Source organism: Equus caballus, chromosome 14, assembly GCF_041296265.1.
Source record: "Equus caballus isolate H_3958 breed thoroughbred chromosome 14, TB-T2T, whole genome shotgun sequence".
NCBI classification, from domain to species: domain Eukaryota; kingdom Metazoa; phylum Chordata; class Mammalia; order Perissodactyla; family Equidae; genus Equus; species Equus caballus.
In genome coordinates, this window is record NC_091697.1 from 34,600,825 (window position 1) to 34,625,715 (window position 24,891).

General features: G+C 36.7%; 1 protein-coding gene across 15 annotated transcripts in view; it reads left to right on the forward strand.

Moving 5' to 3' along the window:
• ATP10B (ATPase phospholipid transporting 10B (putative)) overlaps positions 1-24,891 on the forward strand; it is a 286,400-nt gene that overhangs the window by 48,621 nt on the left and 212,888 nt on the right. For 2 of the 15 annotated variants that reach the window (XM_023617287.2, XM_023617290.2), the window contains exons 1-2: positions 4,018-4,233; positions 19,588-19,670. Coding sequence is in view for 1 of the 15 variants with exons in the window: in XM_070232972.1 (XP_070089073.1) it covers positions 4,217-4,233 (17 nt within the window). In the remaining 14 variants the exon portion in view is untranslated. Of the gene's footprint in view, positions 1-3,948; positions 4,234-8,734; positions 8,912-19,587; positions 19,671-24,891 lie in introns of those variants that run through there. The other 13 variants (XM_070232976.1, XM_070232980.1, XM_005599238.4 and 10 more) reach the window with 13 other exon arrangements.

Consider the following 24,891-nt stretch of genomic DNA (forward strand, 5'->3'; position numbering starts at 1 on the left):
GCTATAAATACCTATTTGAATTTTGGCTATAAACACTTTCAGCATCAATATTCAGTATTTTATTCTAAAGCTTATCTTTTGCATATCTCAGCAAGTTTTCCCTGCCAAGTTTCCTTACATGATGGTCAAAATATTTATTTGGGGGATATTTTTATTCATGTTTTATATGCTAAAAATTGTAAGCTAACAAAGTGGGTAGCAAAGTGGGTAACAAAGCAATCCCTACTTGTGGCGACTTTGTATCCCAGTGGGTAAAATTCAAGTTATTCTTCACTATTTAGTCACCCTTTGATTAACCAGGAAAATTGGAGGACAGAAAGTCTTGGAAACACCAAAAATCATGATTAAAACAACAATGCCCAAAAGATGGTGCAAAATTCATTTGACAAAAATTAATCTAAGCAAAACTGCATATCACATTTGGAAACACATTATCATTATGTAGTGTCACCCCAAAGAGTCCAGTAAAAGGAATAGTAAAAGTATAATCCTTTAAGATAGAAGTTGCAGACTGGAATTGCTACAGGGCCCTGGCAGGTAACGTAACCTCCTGAAGCAGTCCAGATGAAGAATGGGGTTACTTGTGCCCAGTTCAAAATGGGTGGCCTTTATTTAGCAATGGCCAACTCTTGACTTTTATAAATCGATACCCACGGTTGTCAGTTCTTTGGCTTGTCCCACACAAAAAGAATCTGCATTATTATGAGACATATCCTAATGGTAAATGCTGCCAACTAATCTAAAATTTAAGTCTGTGCAGGCCAGGCCACACAAAATGTTCCTGAAGATTATTACCACTGTGTAACATCTGATTTAGGAACACTGAATATCACACAAATTATTTGGTGACAAAGGATCAAGAAGTCCCTATCCACCGAGGTCGTCTGTAGCTGCTGCTGTTTTTCAGCAGAGCCTATCCTTGTCCCCTCAGTGATATTTAGTATGCAGGCTCTTCATCATTAGTTTGTCTTTGCTTTCTAAGATTAATTGCTGGAGGTCCAGACTGAGATTTCACGCTCCTTCAAATCGTTCGTCTTTGAAAGTTTGCTCAACATCTACCTGGCAGAAGAGCCAAGCTTAGGTTGGGGAAGAGAAGGAAGGACTCCCAAACCCCTGTCGTTTACTCAGTGAATCAGCCCTGCAGCTATCCCAGCCCGTCTCTTTGGGAGTCCAGGAAACATCTAAGGCAGGATTTCTCAGCCTCAGAACTATTCACATTTTGGGCAAGATAATTCTTTGCATAAGAGGATGTCCTGTGCAGTGTAGGGTGTTTAGCAGCATCCCGGGGCTTTACCCCCTGGAAGCCAGTAGCACCCTTAACCCAGTTTGACAATCAAAGATGTCTCCAGATATTGTCATAAAGTCCCCTGGGGGGCAAAATCACCCCTTGTTGAGAACCATTGATCTAGGGGTATTCATGCATGCCCCTTGGGGGTCTCTCACCTCTTCTAAGGCTGCTTAGACTGTACTCTTCCTAAGAGGAGTTCTGGTAAATGAAATGTGTTCCTTCATGTTTCATTTCCAGCGATGTTTGATGCCCTGGGCAGCTGCTCTGCTGTCCCCATCCCCTTACCTTAGTCCTGAAAAATTAGTTTTATGGCTAATCTCTCATGTTACCAACTCCTCCTCATGTTTCAGCTATTTGCTCAGTACTTCTTCCAACTCTTACTCTTTAATCCTACGCTAGTGTTTGCATCTGATTAACCAGCTAAAAGGCTTCAAGTTATTTTCCATTCCAAGTACTTAAAACGTCATTTTGTTTGTTCAGTGAGGATTAATCTAGACCCTTGCCTTTCTCATGACTAAAATTAAGACAAATAAGCACTGACAAAGTGGCCATAGGAAGATTTTTCCCCACAACTTTTTCTGCTATATTTTATTTGAAGAATTTTATGACCCTATTTGTTTTCTAAGGGGAATAATGACATCAATCTATTAAGGCTGTTGGGGAATTAAATGAGTCAGATTATGCAGGGTGCTTGGCACAAAGTAAGTGCTCAGTGATAGTTATAAAAATTATCACCAGTAACATTTGTGCAACTTGCAGTAAACAATTTGTCTTAAGCTTATGAAATTCATCCTGGTTGTATGGTGCTGGTGGTAGGAGATGGGGGCAAAAGGCTCTGTCAACAGTTGCTTCTTTAATTGGCAAGTTAGGGCAGCAGGAATATAAAGATTAAACATGACAAACTGTCTAAAAATCAGAAATGAGAAGCATGATGCAGTCAATGAGAAATGCAAATATGTACAAAATGCTCAATTCACCTAAGTGTAGAAAAGTTGACTGCTGGAAATGGAAATTATTTAACGCTCTGAGACGTGTGATCTCGTAACATGATTTACTGGGAAATTCCAGCAGCTAGACAACAGAAACATGGCCTCTCTAACAAAAACTGAACACAGCATTTAATATCTATTATTTGTTACTAAGATTCTACTTAGCCGGATAGCGGCATTTAATTCCAACTTCATGATGCAAATAACTTGCCACATGCCTATTGGTATTTACAATCTCTAAGCAGCTTGGAAAATGAGGCAATGCTTTAAGGGCTCTATATCCATTGGTCACCATGACAGTCCAAAAGATAGTCTAGCCTCTCTTGTCTCAAAATTGTATGTACCCCTCTGTTAGGGAAGTGGTAAGGGGAAAGACCACTGGTCCTAGGAGTGAGGACATGGGGCTTGTGGTCCCTTGTCTGCCACCAACTTCCTGGTGAGGCCTTGAGCAGATTTATGAACTTCTCTAAGCTTCAGTGTCCTCACCCTGGCACAAGGAAGCAGCACAAAACGACCTCTAATTTGCTTCTGGTGCTAACATTCTGTGATTAACCAGATCTGTGATCCTAGGTCACACTTGTGCCAAGAAACCATGGGACTCTGAGAAAAGGAACAAGGACTTGCAAAGCACTCTTCTCTTCAGCAGATGGAAAACTACGAAATGTCAAGTGCCTTTTAACAACATTCTAGACTGTTCAAAGTGTTAGGCAAATTTTATATCGTTTAGAAATGTCTAGCTTGTATCCTACTGTTACAGCTATTCAGATTTTACATGTTGTAGCTGTTTGTTCTCTTCTAAAATGCCTCCTATGTCCATGTTTCTTCATAGCAGTCTGATAGGATCCAACAGCACAAAGTCCACAATAACCCCAGCCACCAACCAAGATCATATGTAAATATTTTCATGAAGTCAGATATTACCTTCATTTCTTTCCACCTCCTTTTTTTCTTAAACTTGGTAATATTCCCCTTTTGTTACCCTCAAAATAGGCTTGTTGTTTGCTCTGTCTTCTCTTTTCCTTAGGAACCCATCAATAACTATCCATGACTATGGCAACTGGTTCATGACATTTACCCCAATTAGCTGAGTTACAGGCAACTCAGTAAAAGGATAGGACATGAAAATTTCTTTTTTAGGGTGTGAATCAAAACTCTCAAAAAAGCACAAAAAATAATTCTGATTTTCTGTATGTTTGAAGCATTCACATAATCCGTAAGTATAATATATTGGTCCCACTTTCCTTATTTTGTGTAATCAAACCATAATCAATAAGAACTACAACTATTTCAAAATGAGATTTCTGAAGCATTGAGGACAAATTCATCAGGAGCACACATATAAAAGTCACTGGAGAGAGTCTTTTCTTTCTTAAGTGCCCTTGAAACCCAGCAACTGAATTATATTCCAGGCCCCAAAGGAGAGCTACAAGGTTATAATTGTCTCACACTTAATTACATGCATTGCAAAAGGTAAATGGACGAAGTCATTTTTGTACCATGTATAGAAAATAAAATCTCTTATAAATTTTGTTCTTGCTGGCCCACTGATTCACAGCAAGCAGAAATTTATGCAAGAACCATGTCTAACAGTGATGGTGTTGTTTAACTGTGCAGCCGAGCCGAGAACACTGCCTTCACTGTTCTGGGCCTGGGCCCCGCACTTACAGATGTGCTATTCTTCTTCTCTTGGGGCCCTGGTGAGGTGGCTTCTTTTTCTGTTTTCCTTTATTGGTCACAGTTGTTTCTTTCCAGGCCATCTTCTCTGAGTTTCCAAGGGAGCATTAGCTTAAGGCCTTGCCTTGACACGGTCAGATATAATCAGAGAAATGAAAATTGTCATAGGAAAGAGAAAAGATATTTTAGCCAAGCTGCACAAGAGAAATAGAGCCACTTTCAAGCCCCGTTTCCTGTAGCTTCTAATGGAGCCTGCTCAGGAGGGATGTCAGCTGTGCGGGGGTAAGTAAAAGCAACCTGGCCCTTCCTACATAACCAGGAATGACCACCTCCTATGATGACTGAGTCCAAGTTTTGAATCAGGTCTGAAATATAACTATTTCTCTTTGTGCTGCATTTGAAATCTCATTTGGCTTGCTGAGGGCGAGATCTATGTTCCTTTTGTATCACTGTGTTGTATTTTTCTTCGATTGATTTCACTAAGATAAACTGATGACAAATGCTACTTCCTTATGTGTGATAGAGCTTGCAGCCTGAATGTACCTGAATACATTTTATGATAAATAATATATCCTGCATTCATCCAGTGCAGTCTGAGGAAGCAGACGGAGTTAGTGTCTTGTTCTCAAAGCAGAAAGAAACTACAGCTTTAAGGGAGAGAGTGAGATCATTATATGGCTTCCCCGTTTCATCTCAGTAAGCTCTGAAGCTGGCAGTGGTTTTCAACTATCTGTGGGAACTTTGGTTTCCCTTTGAGTTCAAAGGAGAAAATAGATGCTTAAAGAAAAATCTGTTTACTCTCTAAGTATTAACTACTCCTTCCAGAAAAAGCCCCATGCATGCAAGTGAGTCTGTGATGAACACCTTTAGTACAATCCTACTGTGGCATGCTATTAGGGCTAGGGTAACACATCTCTAACCACAAGGTAAAAAGTAAATTTTTTGAAATCACTCTCAGCAGCTAGTTGTTTAAGCTGAAGGCGGTCATATATCTGGGAACTCATTTGTCCTCCAAATTTGCTACACAATTCTGGCTAAGGTAGTCAGAGGGGAATTCAAAATTCTAGGGAGGAACTTGACCTGCAACAACCGATCTGGCACTCATCTGCTTTCTTCTCCAACATCCCTTTCTCTGGTTCCAGATCTTGTAAACATACAGGCCAGAGAACTAGGAGCGTCATTCCATTAACAGATGCACTGTTACATTAAGCCATTAATCAGGCAAATCACAAATGTTTTCTTTCTAGACGTTACTATAATTAGTCCTAATAGTACCTGCTAAATTTGTCATTTCATTGCCATTGATGACTTTTTAAAATTTTATCAAATAATTCATTTCTCCTATTTATATAGATTTAAGTTGTATTTCTACCTCGGAGGATTCAGGATCTCTCTCCTCCAGTTGTGACTATATAATTCCCAAAGAATATAGCAGCGGAACCTCACCTATTGGGTGGATGAATGGACTCTTGAGAGACTGAAAGTTGAAACTCACATGCTAAGTTTGCAATAAAACCATATTCCCCTCATGCTAAAGGATGGGCGTTATTGCTTTGAGGCATATGGTGCTAATAAATCAGCTGAGGGAGTCTGCCGTTCTCAAAGGCAGAGCTGGAAAGGGAACTTAATCCAGCCACCGGGTTTATAGGTGGTGACACTGGGACTCGGGGAAATGACGTCTGAGTTACTGAGACGAAACAGTGACTGGTGTCCAAGGCTCGTGGCTCTCAATCCAGTGCCAGCTTTTCTACCACCTATTCTCCAAATGGCCCTTGCTGTACCAGAAGGGAATAAAAGTCTTCTTGACTCAAAAGTAAGCTAAAACAGATTGGATTTCTGAGACTGATTCTCTCCACCTACCTACTCTCCTGAAAGTAAACCTTAGCCAGACATTCTTAGATCCTTGTTTGAACCTAGGAAGCTCTGTCTTCATTGCTGATTAAATGTCACTGATTTCTCCCTTTCCAGTAACATCACTTTCAACATTTTCTGCTAAAAATTTCAAGTATCCGGAGCCCTTTCTCCTTCTCATCTTTTCTCTATGGAATACACTTTTGTTAAGAGATTGAGTAAATGGGTTGTTACAATAGCAGTGGTGTGGCTTAGTAAAAAAAAATAAGCGTTGGAATTGATCTTGGAATTGAATCCCTTGTTTTACGTCTCAGTAACCGTGTGACATTAGACAAGTTTCTTAACCTCTCAAATCCTCACATTGTGTGCGTGTGGGTGTGTAATCATCCAATACAACATAAGGACTGGCTCACAAAAGCCGCTTTATAATTATTAGTCATTTCTATTCATTGGAACCAGATGAGAGGGAATATTATCTGTCATGGCACTTTTAGTGTTATGTGTCTCAATGTCTGGAGCAAAGAAGGAGAATCTCATTTTCTCCTTTTGGCGTTAATCATCACTGGCTGCTGTTAATGCGGACAGCCTTGCAGATAGTTAGCAGCCTGCAAGCAACCTGAATTTTGGGGGAGGACAGACTTCCATTCCTTAACCAAAGTTGCTGCAGGCTGCTCCCGTGTGGTGTAGTATCAATTTGAACTAGCTGGATTGAAGAAACAACACAGGAACATAAGAATACATTGTTTCTTTGCCTGATCTGCCTGTTTAAATAAAAATACCGGAACCCTGCAAGCTTGGTGGAGAGATTTTCACACACAAGCCACCATGTATTCCTTACAGCCTCCTCCCCAAGTACAACCCAAAACAGTGGCTCTCAAAATGGGCTTTTTGGGCCTGCTGCTTCAGCATTACTCAGGAATTTGTTAGAAATGCAAATTCTCAGGCCCTCCTCCAGACATACTGAGTCAGAGTCTTGGGAAGACTCAGAAATCTGTGTTTTCCGCAAGCTTCCAGGTGATTCTGATGCTGACTGGAGTTAGAGAACCATGACCTGGAGAATCTGCCCGAGTGCTTTATGGCCTACGGTGTTTCTCAAAGTGAGGAGTAGATACCAGAACAGTACTCAAAACGATCTGAGATTGAACAAAGATGACATTAGTTCACACTCTGATGTGGCATCAAATAGCGGAATCAGAGTGAAAGTTTTCTCTGCTTTGATTCTCTTTCCATTCTTAAGTCTTAGTTTGATGTGAATAGGTCTTTAACACCTCTCTAACCACTGCTAATCTCCTCTTTCAAGAAAGAGAGTATGTGCAAATTCAGTGTCTTTAGGGACCAGCAGAATCTAGCGATATTTTGGTTTCTTTGTATTTGCTTTTATGAATACCTTTGATTTAGGCACATTATATTTGTTTTACATTTATGTAGTGATAAAAAGTTTTCTTTATAAATGTTTACGTGAGTCAATTTAAAGAAAAAGTTAAGAAAACTATAATACAGTTGGTGTGTAGATGTGGAAAGAATGAGTGCATTCAGAGAAATGCTGGTATGCTAGAGGGAACCTAGTTACATCAGCACTTTAATTCCGTTTGTGGCATTTATGAGCTGTACTCCTTTTCTTAGCCTCCATTCTTTCGTCTATCAAATGGGAATGATGATATCGACATCATAGAAACGGTATGAGAATTTATGTATGGCAAATGCTTGCTGCAATCCTTAGAATGTAGCCGGTACTTGCTGCATTCTTATTCCCTCAAGTTTTATTTGGGAGTCAATTTGTGTGGCCTTCAGAATACCATTTCTTTCTGGGCTTCAGAGTCCTCATTTGTAAGACAACCAAAAGAGACCTGATGATCTCAAAGGCCCCTTCCGACTCTTCACTGATATGTATATGCATGTATTTTGTATGTGAGTATCTATATATACTTATATATATATAATAAATTCTGTATTCCCTACCTTTTTATAAGCATGGTGTAGGCATAAGTAACTGTATTCCCCAGACATAAACCTTGACTGCTGGGGAATAATATTGAAAGTGGCTGAGCTGTGTTGGAAAATAAAAGTCAAGTCATGAGGAATGTGGGAGCTGATGTACATTTCAGAGCTCAAACGTAATTTCATCGTATTTTATTATCATCTGTCAAACTTAAAGCAACACTGAGACTAGAAAACAGATTGTCATGGAGGTTTCTGAGGACAATGGTTTCCATGAGTTGGTGTAAATATATTCAGAGAGACTTGTTTCTCCTTAATAACCCACATTTTTCCTTCTGAATTGCTGATGCGTTCGCTTATAGTGTTTGAAAGGCAGCTTGTCCTTTGCTGTCAAGTGAACTTGATAGAATAATAGAAAATTCTGATAAATTCAATCAGACCTTGTTGTTTCCTAAGGGAATTTCTTGGCTACTTATTCTACTGAAGGAGAAAAAGAGAAGATGGTGTTTCTTTGGTCTTGTACAAAACACTGACCAAGTTTAACCGTGCAGGTTCCAGTTAGCAGGACCTGCTTGAGTTTTCCCTTCTCGGCATCCCAGGGGACAGTGCTGCAGGAGTGTAGGGGCCCTTTGGAAGGTGAAAGCAAGACATAAAGGGTTACTACAGGATTGCCCTGTTATGAAATCAGAAGTGGTAACCATCAACTTACTGCTTGTAGCATTCTTGTCAATCAGGAGACTTAAAATCCAGAAAAATGGTGAAGTGAATTTCTCAATCAGAATATAAAATAGCTTGCACTATCTTTTACATAACTGACTATTAAAGAGTCCCAGAAGCTAGATCCTCTAAAATATTGACGATTCTGATGAAACACCCCAGTGGGGCTATTCGACTCAATTCAGCTGTCACTTAATTGAAAATTATTATGTAAGGCACAGGGAATGTGCTTGAAGTTACACAAAGGTTCAAGTTACTATTTTACTATCTCTTTAAGCTCCAGTCTCACCTATAAACTGAAGATAAAATGTTCCCACTTCACAAGATTGTTGCGAAAATTAACCAAGGAGATGACATTGGAAATAACCAGAACAGCTAATAGTCACTGACCACTTACTACTTGCCCGGTGTCACTCCAGGGGCTAGGATCATTTAGCCTCAATCAATCTCTGAGGTAGGTATTATTCTTAGGTCCAGGTGGTGGATGTGGGAACAGACGCCAGAGAGAACTAACTTGCCAAACATGTAGTCTGGCTCTAGATGCCTCTTCTTTAAGGCTTAAAAACACTTGACATTGTTCTCAGCATTTCCTATGAGTTGAATCATGTGAAATTAGATACTTGACCTTTTTTCTACTCATAAAAAAAGCAATTTTGTGTGATCCTACCTAATAAGCATTGAATATGGATTAATAGTAGCTACAGTTGCTACTGCTAAAATAGTAACAATAATAATATTGATTTTTATCTTTGAACCTCCTCATTAATGTAAGAAATGCAGGTGACACTATAGCGTAAAGACCACTAGCTTGGCAATCAGGAACGAGGTGATCTCTAGGTCTCTGTTTCCCCATTTGTAAAACAAATGGGATTGGTCTTTTTCAGCTCTAATAGTCAATGGCAGAGCTTTAAAAACTGCATTGGGAAAAGGACCAGGTTTTTGGCCAATCCATCTTCAACCAATAACTTCTACTGTGAATGACTAGTACATAGTTCATGTCATACACAAGGCGAGTTTACTGATCACCTGCTTGCATATCGTAGCAGGGTAAAAATCAGCATATCCAGATCTAAACGCACATTCTCAATTTCTGTATTTAACTTCTTGTAAACCAGTAATAAACAGTTCATGGACTGGTGCTGCTTCATGGACTATACTTTGAGTAGAAATGGATCTCCATGATATATATAAATAAATTCTTAAAGAAAAGGGAGCGTGTGGGTGTGTGTTCGTTTCCCTTTAAAAATGTATTGTTTGGAGGTTAGAAATGAATATCATTAAAAACTGGAGAATTTTAAAAAGGAAGGCCACAGATGTGTGATATAAACAACAGTACTCAGAACATTTGGATAAGGTAGAGAAAAGAAGGCAGTGTGTACCAGAGTCTGTTAGTACGTTTATTTTAAAAAATTGTTTTTTTATGTAAATAATAGCTAAGCACGTTCCACGTTGTCATGTTTGAAGCACTGGGGAAGTAGAGGTAAATGAGGCCTTGCCCCTCTCCTCCAGAAACTCACGGTCCAGCCAGAGACGCAGCACATAAGCATGAAATTGTAGAATAGCAGATAATGCTCTGAAGAAAGACACAAGAAGCAGCATTTAATTTGGCTGGAGTATCAGAGGCGGCTTGACCCCTAAGGTGTAATTTCTTATATTTTGGTGTTTCGAATAGTTTTTCTTTATTAAAAAAAAACTTTTTTATTCATGTCTAACTCACACACACACAAAGTAGACTAATCTGGAGTATACAGCTTTGATGAATTATAACAGAGTGAACACGCTCATGTAGTCACTGCTTGATCAGGAAATTGAATGTCACCCGCTTTCCGGAAGGTCCTGACGTGGCCCTTCCTAGCTGTGGTCCTCTCCCTCTCCAAATGTAACTATGACCCTGATTTCTAATACCAAGGATTAAATTTGCCTGTTCTTGAAATGTTATGTGAATGCAATCACACTGATATAATCCCTTGTGTCTGGCTTTTCTGTTCAGTGTGATATCTGTAATCATGCTTCCCAAACTGTGTGCCAAAGTATCCCAGAGCACTGCAGGATATTTTTAAATTTTAGAGAAACATAGTGATATTCAGTATCTATCAGACACTGAACAAAGTAGTATCTCGTGCTAGTTTACAATTTCAACATTAGACTGCACTACATTCCTTTCCGTGGTGTCGTATCTTTGCAAACATTCAAGGGGCTGTGATTAAAAGCAAGTACATGCAAAAATTTGGAATAATAAATGGCAGGTTCTAATCTGATTCCAAGATTTGAGATGCTGTGCAGAGTCCAGCGGGCACACACATCCCACTAATAACAGTTACTTTGGTTATTTAAGATTGAAATTAAAATATTAGTTTTTTCTTTCAATTGATGCGTACTTTTTTTAACATAGCTGCTGAGTTGCTAGGACAGAAATCTTTATTAAGTTATTGAGACCTAACTACTTAATAATTGGAACTATTAGATACTTCTTTTGGTGGAGTAGCATTATGAAAACATTCCTGAGACACTAAGTGACCTGAGAAAGTTTGGGAAAATCTGGTCAGAAAGTTCATTTGTATTGTTATGTGCAACAGTCTTTGTTCATTTGCATTTCTGTTTAGTTTTCTATTGTGTGAGTACACCATAGTTTATTTATGTATTCTACGGTTGGCAATTTGGTCTGTTTCCAATTTGGAACTATTATGAATATTGTTCCTATGAACAGTTCTAAATACATCTTTCAGCAAACATTCATGTATATTTCAGTTAGGTATACATTTAGGAGTGGAAATACCGAGTCATAGGATATGGACATTTCAACTTCAGTTGAAACTGCTAAATAGTTTTCTAAAATGGTCATTCCAATTTACATTCCCACCAGGGTTGTACAAGAGTATCTGTTGTTTCATATCCTACTAATATTTAATATTTTTAGTCATTTTAATACAGCCAATTCTTGTAGGTGCAGGCAAATCCAGATTTTGTGCCGCCTAAAGCTTAATTCAATTTTGAGGGTCTTACCTAAAAAAAGATAGTAAATTATAAATACAAATTTAAGTTTAAGAATGATTAATTATTGAATAGGAGAAAATAAATTACAGCAAATTATAAACTTTCAAAGCTGAAAAATAACCCAAATATCACAAAATCAAGAAAAATTGAGAAAAGTCATGAATTCATTGCCCATCATAGCCCCTACAATTTTCCCTCTTTCCACTTTTTGGTTGCATATTCCTAGATTACCTCATCATATGGCAACAATTTTGTATTATCACTTTCTCTGGAGAAAATAGAAAGACAATCCAGTCTTTCTTATAGTACACTTGATCAAAACTTGTTTTCAAAATATAGATCATTTAGGGAAGTTTCTTTATGTTTAAGAATTTGTCAAATTTAAAGAAATTTCTATAGATTTTTTTCCAAAACTGAACTGCAAATTTTTAGGACGTCACAAATAGTACAGCATGTAATCTTAAATATACTTTGAATTGGTGAAATTCATTCGTCATCCACGTCCTGGTTGTAGTGGTTTATTGTGTATTTTGCTAGTTCTTCCCTTTGTTTTGTGTCTCCATCAGCACAGCAGGTAGTAAGAGCTAGCAATTAATTACCTGTACCTGGGGGGTGACCGCAAACCATATACAAATATCCCGCTAAATCCAAACTAAACGTTTCCCCAACTTACCTTCCAGTATTCGGATCCCACATACCCTCACAGCTGCTTCTATGATCATATGACTTTTCTCCTCCCCCCACCTCCCATTAATATGTTGAAATATCTTCGTTACTTTTCTAACTTAAAACCACTCTCGCATTCCTGTGCCACCTAGTCAAGATGTATTATCCTTTTTATGAGTCTCTGAATTTAGGGTGGGAAATATTTTGTTTAGAGTTACTACTTCTACATTTATAAAAGATTGGGCAATAATATTCCTTTTCTTCAGCTTTATTGAGGTATAATTGACAAATAAAATTGTAAGATGTTTTAAGCATACATCATGAAGATTCAATATATACATACATTGTAAAAGGATTCCTCCCACCTAGTTAATTAACACACCAATCACCTCATCTTTTTTCTAGTTGCGACATTTAAGTTCTACTCTTTTAGTGTTTTCAATTATACAATACAGTGTTATCAATTACAGTCACTGTGTTATACATTAGATTCTCATTAGACATATGAGATATTCATCTAATAGCTGAAAGTTTGTACTCTTTTACCAACCTCTCCCTATTCCCCTACAGTGCCCCTCAAGTTCCTGGCAATCACTTTTCTACTCTCAGTTTCTATGAGTTTGATTTTTTGTGTTAGATTCCACATATAAGTGATACCATGCAGCATTAATATTTCTCTGGCTTATTTCATTTAGCGTAATGCACTCAAGGTCTACTTATGTTGTCACAAATGGCAGGGTTTCCTTTTTTCTCATGGCTAAATAGTCCATTGCATATATATGCCACATCTTCTTTATCCATTCATCTGTTGATGGACAATTAGGTTGTTTCTATATCTTGGCTATTGTGAATAATGCTGCCAGGAACCAGATATCTCTGATATCCTGGTTTCATTTCCTTTGAATGTATACTCAGAAGCGAGATTGCTGGATCATATGGTAGTCTATTTTTAATTTTTTGAGGAAGATCCATACTATTTTTCATAATGACTACACCAATTTACCTTCCCACCAATAGTGTACAAAGGTTCTCCTTTCTCCACAGCCTCAAAACATTTGTTATTTCTTGTCATTTTGGTACTAGCTGTTCTGGCAGGTGTGAGTTGATATCTCATTGTGATTTTAATTTGCACGTCCCTGATGAATAGTAATGTGGAGCACCTTTTCACGTACCTGTTGGCTTCTAAGGACAAATGTTTATTCAGATCCCCTGCCCAATTTTGTCTTATTTTTTGGTATTTAGTTGTATAAGTTCTTTATATATTTTGGATATTAACCCCTAATTGGATATATTATTTACAAATATTTTCTCCTATTCTATAGGTTGCCTTTCATTTTGTTGCTTTTCTTTGCTAGACAAAGCTTTTTAGTTTGATGTGGTCCTACTTGTTTATTTTTGCTTTTATTGCCTTTGCTTTTAGTATCAAATGCAAAAAGTCATTGCCAAGACTGATGTTGATGTTACCACCTACATTATCTGCTAGGAGTTTTATGGTTTCAGGATTCACATTCAAGTCTTTAATCCATTTGGAGTTGATTTTTGTATACGGTGTAAGATAGGAGGCCAGTTTCATTCTTTTGCATGTGGCTGTCCAGTTTTCCCAACACCATTTATGGAAGAGACTATCCTTTCCCCATTGTATATTCTTGGCTCTTTTATCACAAACTAATTGACCATATATGCATAGGTTTATTTCTGGGCACTGTTCTGTTCCATTGATCTATGTGCCTTTTTTTATGCTAATACTATACTGATTTTATTACTATAGCTTTATAACATGGTTTGAAATCTGGAAGTGTAATGCCCCCAACTGTTATTCTTGCTCAAGATTGCTTTGGCCATTTGGGGTCTATTGTGGTTCCGTAAAACTTTTAGAATTATTATTTCTATTTCTGTGAAAAATGCCACTGGAATTTTGATAGGTATTGTACTGAACATGTAGATCGCTTTGGGAAGTATGGACATTTCAACAATCAAACAATTAATCGAGCAGTTCTTCCAATCCATGAACACGGGATATCTTTTCATTTATTCATATCATATTCAATTTTTGAATCAATATCTTATAGTTTTCAGTGTACAGATCTTTCACCTCTGTGGTTAAATTTACTCCAAGTGATCTATTATTTAATACCATTATATGTGGGATGGTCTTCTTAATTTCTCTTTCTGATAGTGCATTGTTAGTGGATAGAATTACAACTGATTTTTGTAAATTTATTTTGTATCCTGCAACTTTACTGAGTTTGTTAATTCTGACAGGTTTTTAGTGGAGTCTTTAGGATTTTCTATATATAAAATCACGTCATCTACAAATAGAGACAATTTTACTTATTTCTCTCTGATTTGGATGACTTTTATTTCTTTTTCTTTCCTAATGCTCTGGCTAGGACTTCCAATACTACGTTGAATGTAGTTGGCAATAGTGGGCATCCTTGTCTTGCTCCTGATCTTAGAGAAAAAGCTAAAAGCTTTTAGAGTATTCAACTTTTCACCATTAGTATGATGTTAGCTGTGGGCTTGTCATGTAAGGCTTTTATTTTGTTGAGGTATGTTTCCTCTTACCCAGTTTGTTGAGAGCGTTTGTCATGAATGGATGTTAAATTTTGTCAAATGCTTTTTCTGCATCTATTGAAATGATCATATGATTTTTATCCTTCATTTTGCTAATGTAGTGTATCCCATTGATAGATTTGTGGATGTTGAACCATCCTTGCATCCCTGGAATAAATCCCACTTAATCATGGCATATGATCCTTTTAATGTATTGATTAATTCAATTTGCTAATATTTTGTTGAGAATTTTTGTGTTTATGTTCATCAGGGACATTGGCCTGCAATTTTCCTTTCTTGTAGTGTTCTTGTCTAGTTTGGGGATCAGGATAATGCTGGCCTTGTAAAATGAGTTTTAAAGTGTTCCCTCCTCTATTTTTTTGGAAGAATTTAGGAAGGATTGGTATTAATTCTTCTTTAAGTGTTTGGAAGCCATCTGGTACTGGACTTTTGTTTGTTGGTAGGTTTTTTATTACTGATTCAATCTTCTTACTAGTAATACATCTGTTCAGATTTTTTATTTCTTCGTGACTGAGTCTTGGTAGGCTATATGTTTCTGTGAATTAATCCAACTCTTCTAGGTTGTGCAAAATGTGGGAGTATAATTGTTCATAGTAGTCTCTTATAATTATTTGTATTTGTGTAGCATTGGCTGTAATATCTCCTCTTCATTTCTAATTTTGAGTCCTCTCTCTTTTTTTCTTGGTAAAAACAGCTAAAGGTCTATCTATTTTATTTATGTTTTCAAAAAACAGTTCCTATTTTCATCTTTTCTGTTGTCTTTTTATTCTGTTTCATTTATTTCCACTATGGTTTTTGTTATTTCCTTCCTTCTGCTAACTTTGAGTTTAGTTCTTCTTTTTCTAGTTCCTTGAGGTGTAAAGTTAGGTTGCTTGAGATCTTTCCTTTTATCTTAACATAATTTTTTATCACTATGAACTTAGACCTACTTTTGCTGCACTCCATAAATTTTGGTGTATTTTATTTCCATTTTCAACTTTCTCAAAATATTTTTGATTTCTCTTGTGATTTTTTTCTTTGACCCATTGGTGGTTCAGTAGCATGTTGTTTAATCTCCACATATTTGTGTTTTTTCCTGTTTTCTTCTTGTAATTGATTTCTAGTTTCATACCATTGTGATCAGAAAAGATGCTTGCTATGACTTCAGTCTTCTTAAATTTATTAAGACTTTAGTGGCCTAATATATGATGTATCCTGGAGAATGTTCCACGCTCACTTGAGAAGAATCTGTATTCTACTGTGTTGGGTGGAATATTCTGTAAATGTCTGCTAAGTCCATCTTATCTAGGTGTGGTTTAAGGACAATGTTTTCTTATTGATTTTCTGCCTGGATGACCTATCCATTGTTGAAAGTGGAGTATTGCAGTCCTCTACTATTATTGTATTACTGTCTGTTTCTGCCTTCAGGTCTGTTAATATTTGCTTTCTATATTTAGGTGTTCCTATGCTGGGTGCATAAATATTTACAAGTGTTATATTCTGTTGTCAGATTGACCACTTTATTATTATATAATGATCATCTTTGTCTCCTATAGTCTTTGGCTGAAAGTCCATTTTGTCTGATATAAATATAGATCTCTTGAAATTTTTTTTGTTTCTATTTCCATTCAGTATCTTTTTCCATCCTTTCACTTTCAGTCTGTGTGTACTCTTAAAACTGAAGTGAGTCTCTTGTAACAGCATACAAATGGATCTTGTTTTTATCATCCATTCACCCACTTTCTTCTTTCAATGGGAGAATTTAGTTCATTTACATTTAAAGTAACTATTGATAGATATGGACTACCATATTTGTAACATTCTACTTTAAGCTGATAACAACTTAACTTCAAGTGTATACTAAAACTCTCCAATTTATTCTTTCCACACACATTTAATGTTTTTGATGTCACAATTTATCTTTTACCTGGTGTATCTATTAACAAATTATTGTAGTTACAGTTATTTTTAATACTTTTGTCTTTTAACCTTCATACTAGAGTTATAAGTCATTCACCCACCACCATTACAACTTCGGAGTATTCTGAATTTAACTATATTTACCTTTACAAGTGAGATTTATAGTTTCATATATTTTCCTGTAAGTAGTTAGCACTCTTTTGCAATTCTCTTTAACAGTTTTTGTAAGGTCAATCTAGTGATGATGAACTCCTTCAGCTTTTGCTTGTTTGGAAAACTTCTTATCTCTCCTTCCATTCTAATGGACAACTTTGTCAGACATAATATTCCTAGTTGGGAGTTTTTTCTTTCAGCAGTTTGAATATATCATGCCATGCCCTTCTAGCCTTCAAAGTTTGTGATGAAAAAGTCTCCTGATTGTCTGATGGGGGTTCCCTTCTATGTAGCAAGTATTTTTTTATCTTGCTGATTTTAAGATTCTTTCCTTGTCTTTAACTTTTGATAATTTAATCATAATGTGCTTCATTGTGGGTCTCTTTAGATTCATCTTATTTGGAATGCTCTGGGCTTCCTGGATTTGGTTGTTTCTTTCCTCAGTTTAGTAAAGTTATCAGCCATTATTTCTTTTAATAAGCTTTCTGCCCCTTTCTCTCTTCTCCTTCTGGGACCCTACAATGTGTATATTGTTCTGCTTAATGGTTTCCCGTAAGTCCCTTATACTGTCTTCACTCTTTTTCATTTTTTTTCTTTTTGCTGCTCTGATGGGATGAATTAAATTGCTCTGTCTTCAGGTTCACTGATCCTCTCTTTCACTTGATCTAGACTGCTGTTGAACCCCTCTATTGTATTTTTCGTTTCAGTTATTGTATTCTTCAGCTCTGTGATTTCTGTTTAGTACTTTCTTATATTTTTTATCTCTTTGTTGAAATTCTCCTTTTGTTCATTATTTTCTGACCTCAATGAGAACCTTTATGCTCAGTGTTTGAACTCATTATCAGACAAATCATTTATCTCCATTTTATTAAGATCTATTTGTGGAGTTTTATCTTGTTCTTTTGTTTGGAACATATTCCTTTGTTTCTTCATTTTCCTTGACTCTGTGTTTATTTCTGCATGTTAAGTAAAACAGCCACTTCTCCTAGTCTTGACAGAGTGGTCTCGTGTAAGAGATGAATCATCAATCAGCCTGGTTGGTGTTTCTGGTTGTCTCTCAAAGCTCTGTGATTGTCCAAGCCACCTTCTTTGTTCTTCACGGCTTCCACTAGTCGAGGTTGTGCCAAGACCCATACATGTCCCCAAAGGGAGGATCAGGGGGTTGACCCCATGGCTGAATGGTTGGGTTCATGTGCTCCACTTCAGCAACCCAGGGTTTTACCAGTTTGGATCCTGGACATGGACCTAGCACCGCTCGTTAAGCAATGCTGAGGCAGCATCCCACATAGCTCAACTGAAAGGACCTACAACTGGAATATACAACTATGTACTGGGGGGCTTTGGGGAGAAGAGAAAAAAAAGGTGGAAGACTGAGAACAGATGGTAGCTCAGGGCCCATCTTTAAGGAAAAAAAAGGGGGAAGATCACAGTCAGCACCTAGATGCAGGCTGTTTGGAAGCTAGACCATCAGGCAGCAGCTGGGAAAATATGTAGTTAGAGCACGTCAAGGGATAAATAGGGATATAAGGGGGTTTTTTGCCTGTTCCCTCTTCACTGGGTCCCATTGTATAGCTATTGGGGTTGCTCCTACACCCATTAATAACTGCTACAGTTAATAACTGTAGCAAATACAGTTACAATCCTGTAGGAGTGTACCATACTGCTACAGCCCTGTAGGAATCAGGAATGCAAACCCCTTTGGCTATCAGAGCCAGACAATCCAGAGCCCGTCCCTTGGACAGCACTACAAAAGCTGGGGCACCAGATACGCGTACATACTTCTTCCAGGGTGATACTAGCAACTTGGATCAGGCAAGAGAAAAATCAGTGGAAGTGTCCTCAGACTTCCCTGTTATCTGGAGAGGATCACAGTCAGCTATAGATGAGTGCTAAATTAGAAGCCTGACCCTCAGGCAGCAGCTTTTAAAGTACAGTCGTGTGTCACTTAACAGACAGGGACACATTCTGAGAAATGCATTGTTAGGTGATTTTGCCATTGTGCAAACATCATAGAGTGTACTTACACAAACAGAGGTTATAGCCTACTACATACCTAAGCTATATGCTACTAATCTATGGGACCACTGTCATATATTCAGTTCATTATTGACTAAAACAATGTTACGTGGCATATGATTATAGGCAAATAGGGCTTTTTCAGGAAAAGGTCTGGAAGATAGGTGTTTTGTCTTCTCTCTGTGTGCTGAGCTTTGGGAGGATAGCTAAGTAGCCATTTTTTCTTTGTTTGCTACAGTCCTGTTGGACTCATTGGCTATCAGAACCGGGCAATCTAGCAGTCTATCCCTTGAGTGACAGCTACAACACCTGGGGCATCAGATGTCTGTATAAGCTCCTTCCAGGGAGATATTGACTATTTGGAGTAGACTTGAGTGAGAAGGTGAAGCTGGCTTCCTCTGTCTCCAGGAAGGATCTTAGTCAGCAACTAGATGCATGTTAAATTAGAAGTCTGACCCTCAGGCAGCAGCTTTAAAGTATGCAAATAGGCCTCTTTCAGGAAAAGACTGGAAGATAGGCCTTTTTTCCTGCTCTCCCTCTGTACTGAGCTGTTGGGGATAGCCACAGAAAGTCCTTGCCAGCCCCTTAAGAACTGTTTGTTTGCTATAGTTTTGTGGATTTTGTGGACAAGCTCTGTTGGCTTTCAGAGCTAGGTGTTTTTGGGGCACTAAATGTGGTGTCCAAACTCTTCGCTTCTCAGTTGGGAGTTATCTCTGAATTGTATAGTGCTGTGCTGGGGGTGGCATTTATGATGAGAGTATGTCTCAGTCTTTCCTATCCATTTTGATGTGGGTGATATGAGTATTTCTTCTTTTGCCTGATTTGTAGGAGTCACTCAGCTAGCATCCGGGTTTCTTTCGGAGTGAATTGGTCCATGCGTAGCTGTACATTCAGTGTGTCAATGGAAGGAGGTGAGTTCTGAAGCCTCTATGTTGCCATCTTGAATCAGAACTCAAATGATATTCTTTTGTTTGTTTATTTCTTTCATTTCGTGCAAGGTGTTCATCTTGTTTTGTATCAAGCCTCTGCTGTCCTCATAAAATAAATTGGAAATTGTTTCCTATCTTTCAGAACAATTTGCGTAAGATCAGTGTTATTTTTTCTATAGATTTTAGAAGAAATCACCAATGAAGCCAAATAGTCCCTGAATTTTCTTGTGGGAATGTTTTAAATAATGAATTCAATTGCTTTAATAGATACAAAGCTATTCAGATTTTCTGTTTCTTCTTATGTCAATTGATAGGTTTATTTTTATAGGAATGTATCCATATCATCTAAATTTTTTAATTGATTAAAGTTGTTCAGAATATTGTCCAATGATTTTTTTCTCAGTTGAATTCTCAATGATATTCCTTTAACTCCCTTCATATTATTGGTTGTTTGTTTCTTCTCTCTTTTTTTTTCATGATTAGCCTTCCCAGGAGTTTACCAGTTTTGTTAGTTTTTCCTAAAGTACCACCTTTTGGATCTTTTACTTCTGTCTACTGTACTTTTTAAAAAATTTCACTAACTTTCTTCTATTTACATTTTTTGGGTTTCACTTCCTTTTTCTCCCCCCTTACCTCCTTGAGAAAGATACTTAGACAATTGATTTTTAGCCTTTCTTCTTTTCTAGTATATGCACTCAAGGTTATAATTTCCCTCTAAGTGTGGGTTTAGCTATATCCCACAAATTTTGATATGCTATATTCATTATCATTCAGTTCAAAATATTTTCTAAACTTCTATTATGATTTCTTCTTTGCTCCATGGGTTATGTAGTAGTGTATTGGTTAGTTTTCAGATTTGGGGAAATGTTTTCTGGTTATCTTTCTATTAATTACTTCTAGCTTATAGCCATTGTAGTCTGAGAACATATTCTCTATGATTTCAATCCTTTGAAATTTGTTAAGATTTGCTTTATGGCCAGAATGAGGTCTATTTTGGTAAAATGTTCCATATGCACTTGAAATCCTATGCAAGGCTAAGAGTATATTGATCAAATACTCTGTTCACAAATTAATTGAATTGGTTCTTTTTCCCTCTCCCCTTTAGCATGATTATATTATTTATTTGGAATACATTTGGGTTCATTTGTTTTCAATTTGCTTTCAGTCTTAAGTTTTCCTCCTTCCCGTCTTAATTTAATTATGGTTTTGAATATGTAGAACATTAACATACTTCTAAAAATCAAAACTATGCAGAAACATGTAATCATCTTTCTGTAAAAGTGTCACTGCCTCCTGTATTCCTTCCACCTCATTCCACCTACCCCATGTAGGTCACCAACATTACTGTTTCCTGACCGGTTCTTGCTCTGTGATTTTTTTTTTTAAGATAAGTAAATGTACATATGTTCTTATTTCCTCTTTTTTCTTTTACACAAGGTAGCATGTAAGCTCTTTTGCAATTTGCCTTTTTTATTTAACAATATCTCCCAGAGATCACTCCACATCAGTTCATAGAGATCTTCCTCATTCTTTGTTTGCAGCTGTGTAATACTCCATTGAATATATACACCATGGATTTTTCAATCAATCTCCTATGCTTAGACATTTAGGTAGTTTCCTAAAAATAATACTGCAGTTAGTAGCTTTGTGTATATGTATTTTTGTGCTGTTGAGGGTGTATCTTCCGGATAAACTCCTAGAAGTGAGGTTGCTGGGTTGAAGGATAGATGCATATGTAGTTTATTAGCTTGTGCTGAATTCCTCTCAATAAGGACTTTGCATTCCTACCAGCAATGTATGAAACTGTCTGCTTTTCCTCAGCGATAGGAACATTGTCAGGCTTTTGGAGTTTTGTCAATCTGATGAGTGAAATAGAATTTCAGTGAGTTTTAACTTGCATTTATCATAATGTGAGTGAAGCTGAATATCTATACATATGTTCAAGGCTCATGTTTATATCCTTTTGTAAATTGCCACTTCGTGTCATTTTTCTGTGAGATTATTAGTATTTATTTTTTCTTCAAGTGTTAAAGGTTTTTTGTATATTAGAGATGTTGGCCGTTTTTCTGTGATATACACTGCAAATACTTTCTCTTTGTCCTTTGTATTTTTACATAACTTATGGTGTTCCTTGTCATATATAGTCAATTTATCATTCTCTTGTTTTTCACACCTGGATTTTTTAGTCAATGTTATAAACATTTCCCTAAATCCAAATTATGGAGGAACTCACCCATATTTTCTTCTAGTACTAGTAAAATTTTATTTTTTACATTTATAATTCTTACTCATTTTGAGTTTCTTCTTCTATATGACGTGAGGAATGGATTTTTTTTTTTTTAAAACAGTTATCCAGTTGTCCCAACATCATTTATTAAAAAGATTATCTTTTCCCCAGTGATTTGAGATACCACCTTTATAATATACTAGATTTCTATGGGCTTCTATTCCATTGGCCTTTGTCTCATCATAAGCCAGTACTGCACCATTTTAATTACAGAGGCTTCATAGAATCGATATTCAGAGGATCAGACTCCTCCCCTCACCCATAGCTTTTCCTATTTACTCTTCCTTCCTGTCTTTGTGTATTTATTTTTTCTTTTCTTTTTAGCTTTATTGAGGTATAATTGATAAATAAAATGATAAGATATTTAAAGAATGCAACACGATGATTTGGTATACATATGTATTTATTTTTTTATATGAACTTTAGTCTCAGTATATCTAACTTGATAATAAAACTTGTCGATATTTTCATTGGGTTACATTAAATTTATGTTAGCATAGTAAAAAGTGAGATCTTGATTATGCTGAAGCATCTTAAATAAGAAAAAGTGTTATCTTTCCACTTGCTCCAATATACTTTTGTGTCTTTCAGGATATAGTTTTCTTCATATAGATTTTTATCATTTATTGTTATGTTGATTCCTAAATATTTTATCTTTTTTGTTGCTATTATAAATAAGATATAAGATTTTCTCGTTCATTATGTCTTTTAACTGGCTATTGCTTTTGTATACGAATGCTACTGGGTTTTGTTATATTTTCTTTTCATTGTGAAATATGGTTTTAGCATTATAAAATGTCCTGGCCTCACTTTATGTATTTGGCTTGAATTCTATTTTGTCTGATATTTGGATTTCAATTCCTGCTTTCTTTTTGCCTCTGTTTGGCTGGTAAGTCTGTGCATTCCTTTATTTTTAGCCTTTTTGAATTATAGCATTTTAGATATGTCTCTTATATACAGCATAGAGTTTGGGTTTTCATTAATGGATAGGTTTTAGAATTATTTTAATAGATGAGTTAAGCTCATTAATGTTTATTGATATGACTGTTATATTTCGTGCCAAGTATGTCATCTTATGTTGCAATTTCTGTAGGCACCATATTTACTATGTTTCCTTCTCTTTTTGATGTGTCTTCTTTGTTTTTCTTTTTTTCCTTTGGCTATTTAGGATGTTCACGTTTCTGTTGTAGTGTTTAGTTTTGTATTCATAGTATCCTTGATTCCTTTTTGTCTTAACCTTTTACTATCTCAAACTTCCAATGACTCCCTCATCTCAGAATAAAATTAAATATCTTTGCTATGGCCTACAAGGCCTTCCATGACCTGTTTCCTGGCTATTTCTCTGGAGTTTTTCCTGTGACTCTCCAGTCACTCAACTCCAACAACATGACGTTCTTGGTCTCCCTCAAACATGTTATCATCTAAAGGTCTTTGCAGTCAGGTTATCTCTATCTGAATGTCCTTCCTGCAAATTCTTACACTATTTACTCCTTGACTTCATTTAGGTCTGAGCTCGAATTTTACCTCATCATCAAAAGAGTCCCTGACTCCCATAGTTAATAGATCATGGCGATTTCAATCTGTAGCTCCTTATCCTATGTGATTTTTCTTCAAAGCATGTGCCACCACTTGCCATTGTTAATACAAAGCACGGGTAGATTCTGAAGGCCAAAGAAAATATTTGAATGGTCCCTTCAACTAAAGAGCATATTTTCCATGGTTTCTTGGCATCGTTAAAATGCTGTTCAGTTAAAATTCTAAAACTTGAAAATTTGGGTCAAGTATATTGAGGTTCTCAAATAGAGAACAGAACTGGAAGTTACTTGGCATTGAAAATGCAAATGGGTAACTCTGCCTGACAACCAGATAACAGCCCTGCCTATCGAAGTTTGTCTCTAGGCTGTTTCCACACTACAATTTGTTGGAAGTTTCATCCACATCTTATTTTGATGGTATGTGTGGGCCTGTTTTCTTATGTTCCCTTGACCATTTTAACAAGAGTCTAAGATATGGGTTCATTTGAACCCATGAGTAAAACTGTACAATGTGAGAACCCCCCGAATGGAAGTCTAGCACCAGCTGTCTCATGCAATTCTCCAACTTCATGCTCCATAAAGCAGAGGATAGAGGCATCATGAATTGATGAGGTGTGGCATAGTAACCTGGGGCCTCAAAATTCATGCCAGATGAGGAGGCAATTGGAATGGGCTTCTAAGTACCAGCATAATTTTGTAATTCTGGCAAAAGTTTGTATGTGAAAGATAGCTGAGTCCCAAATGATGTCTGCCATCTGTGGCTACATTGTAGAATCCTGGTGTGGAAGAATTTGGTTCCCATAACTTTGCTCAAACTTCTATGTGGTAATGAATACTTTTGTGAACAGTAATGGTTATTGTAACCTGGTGTGCTGATAAGCATGGGAATATCTCCAGGGCAAGAGTAGGATGGAGACTGGATCGTGGGGAAATAATTCTAAAAATGGTTCTCCAGGGCTAAGGGATAAAGCAGATGGTACTATATTTGAAAAATGGGAGAGAACAAATTATAGCTATTTATGTTTCTGCTCTGAGGGCAATGCCTGTATTTTCTATAGGATGGCTTCTTTGCTAAGGACTATTAACTTGAGAGGGGAAAGCTACCACCAAATGATATTTTAATGGCCAGCATAAAAAATGTGTTACTTTTGCTGTGATTTCCCTGAAAAAACATATCTTGGTAGAGAAATCTTAATCATATTTTAGAAGCTCTGTTGGGTCTTTCTCATGGAATAAAATAGTAACAACATTTTAGGAAGAGAAACACTAATGGATTTCCCTTTCAGAAATTATTTAATTCAAATAAATGTTTAACGAGCTTTTGCTGAGTTCATGGCATGGTACTAGATAATAAGGGAGTATAAAGAGGAATAAAATATAT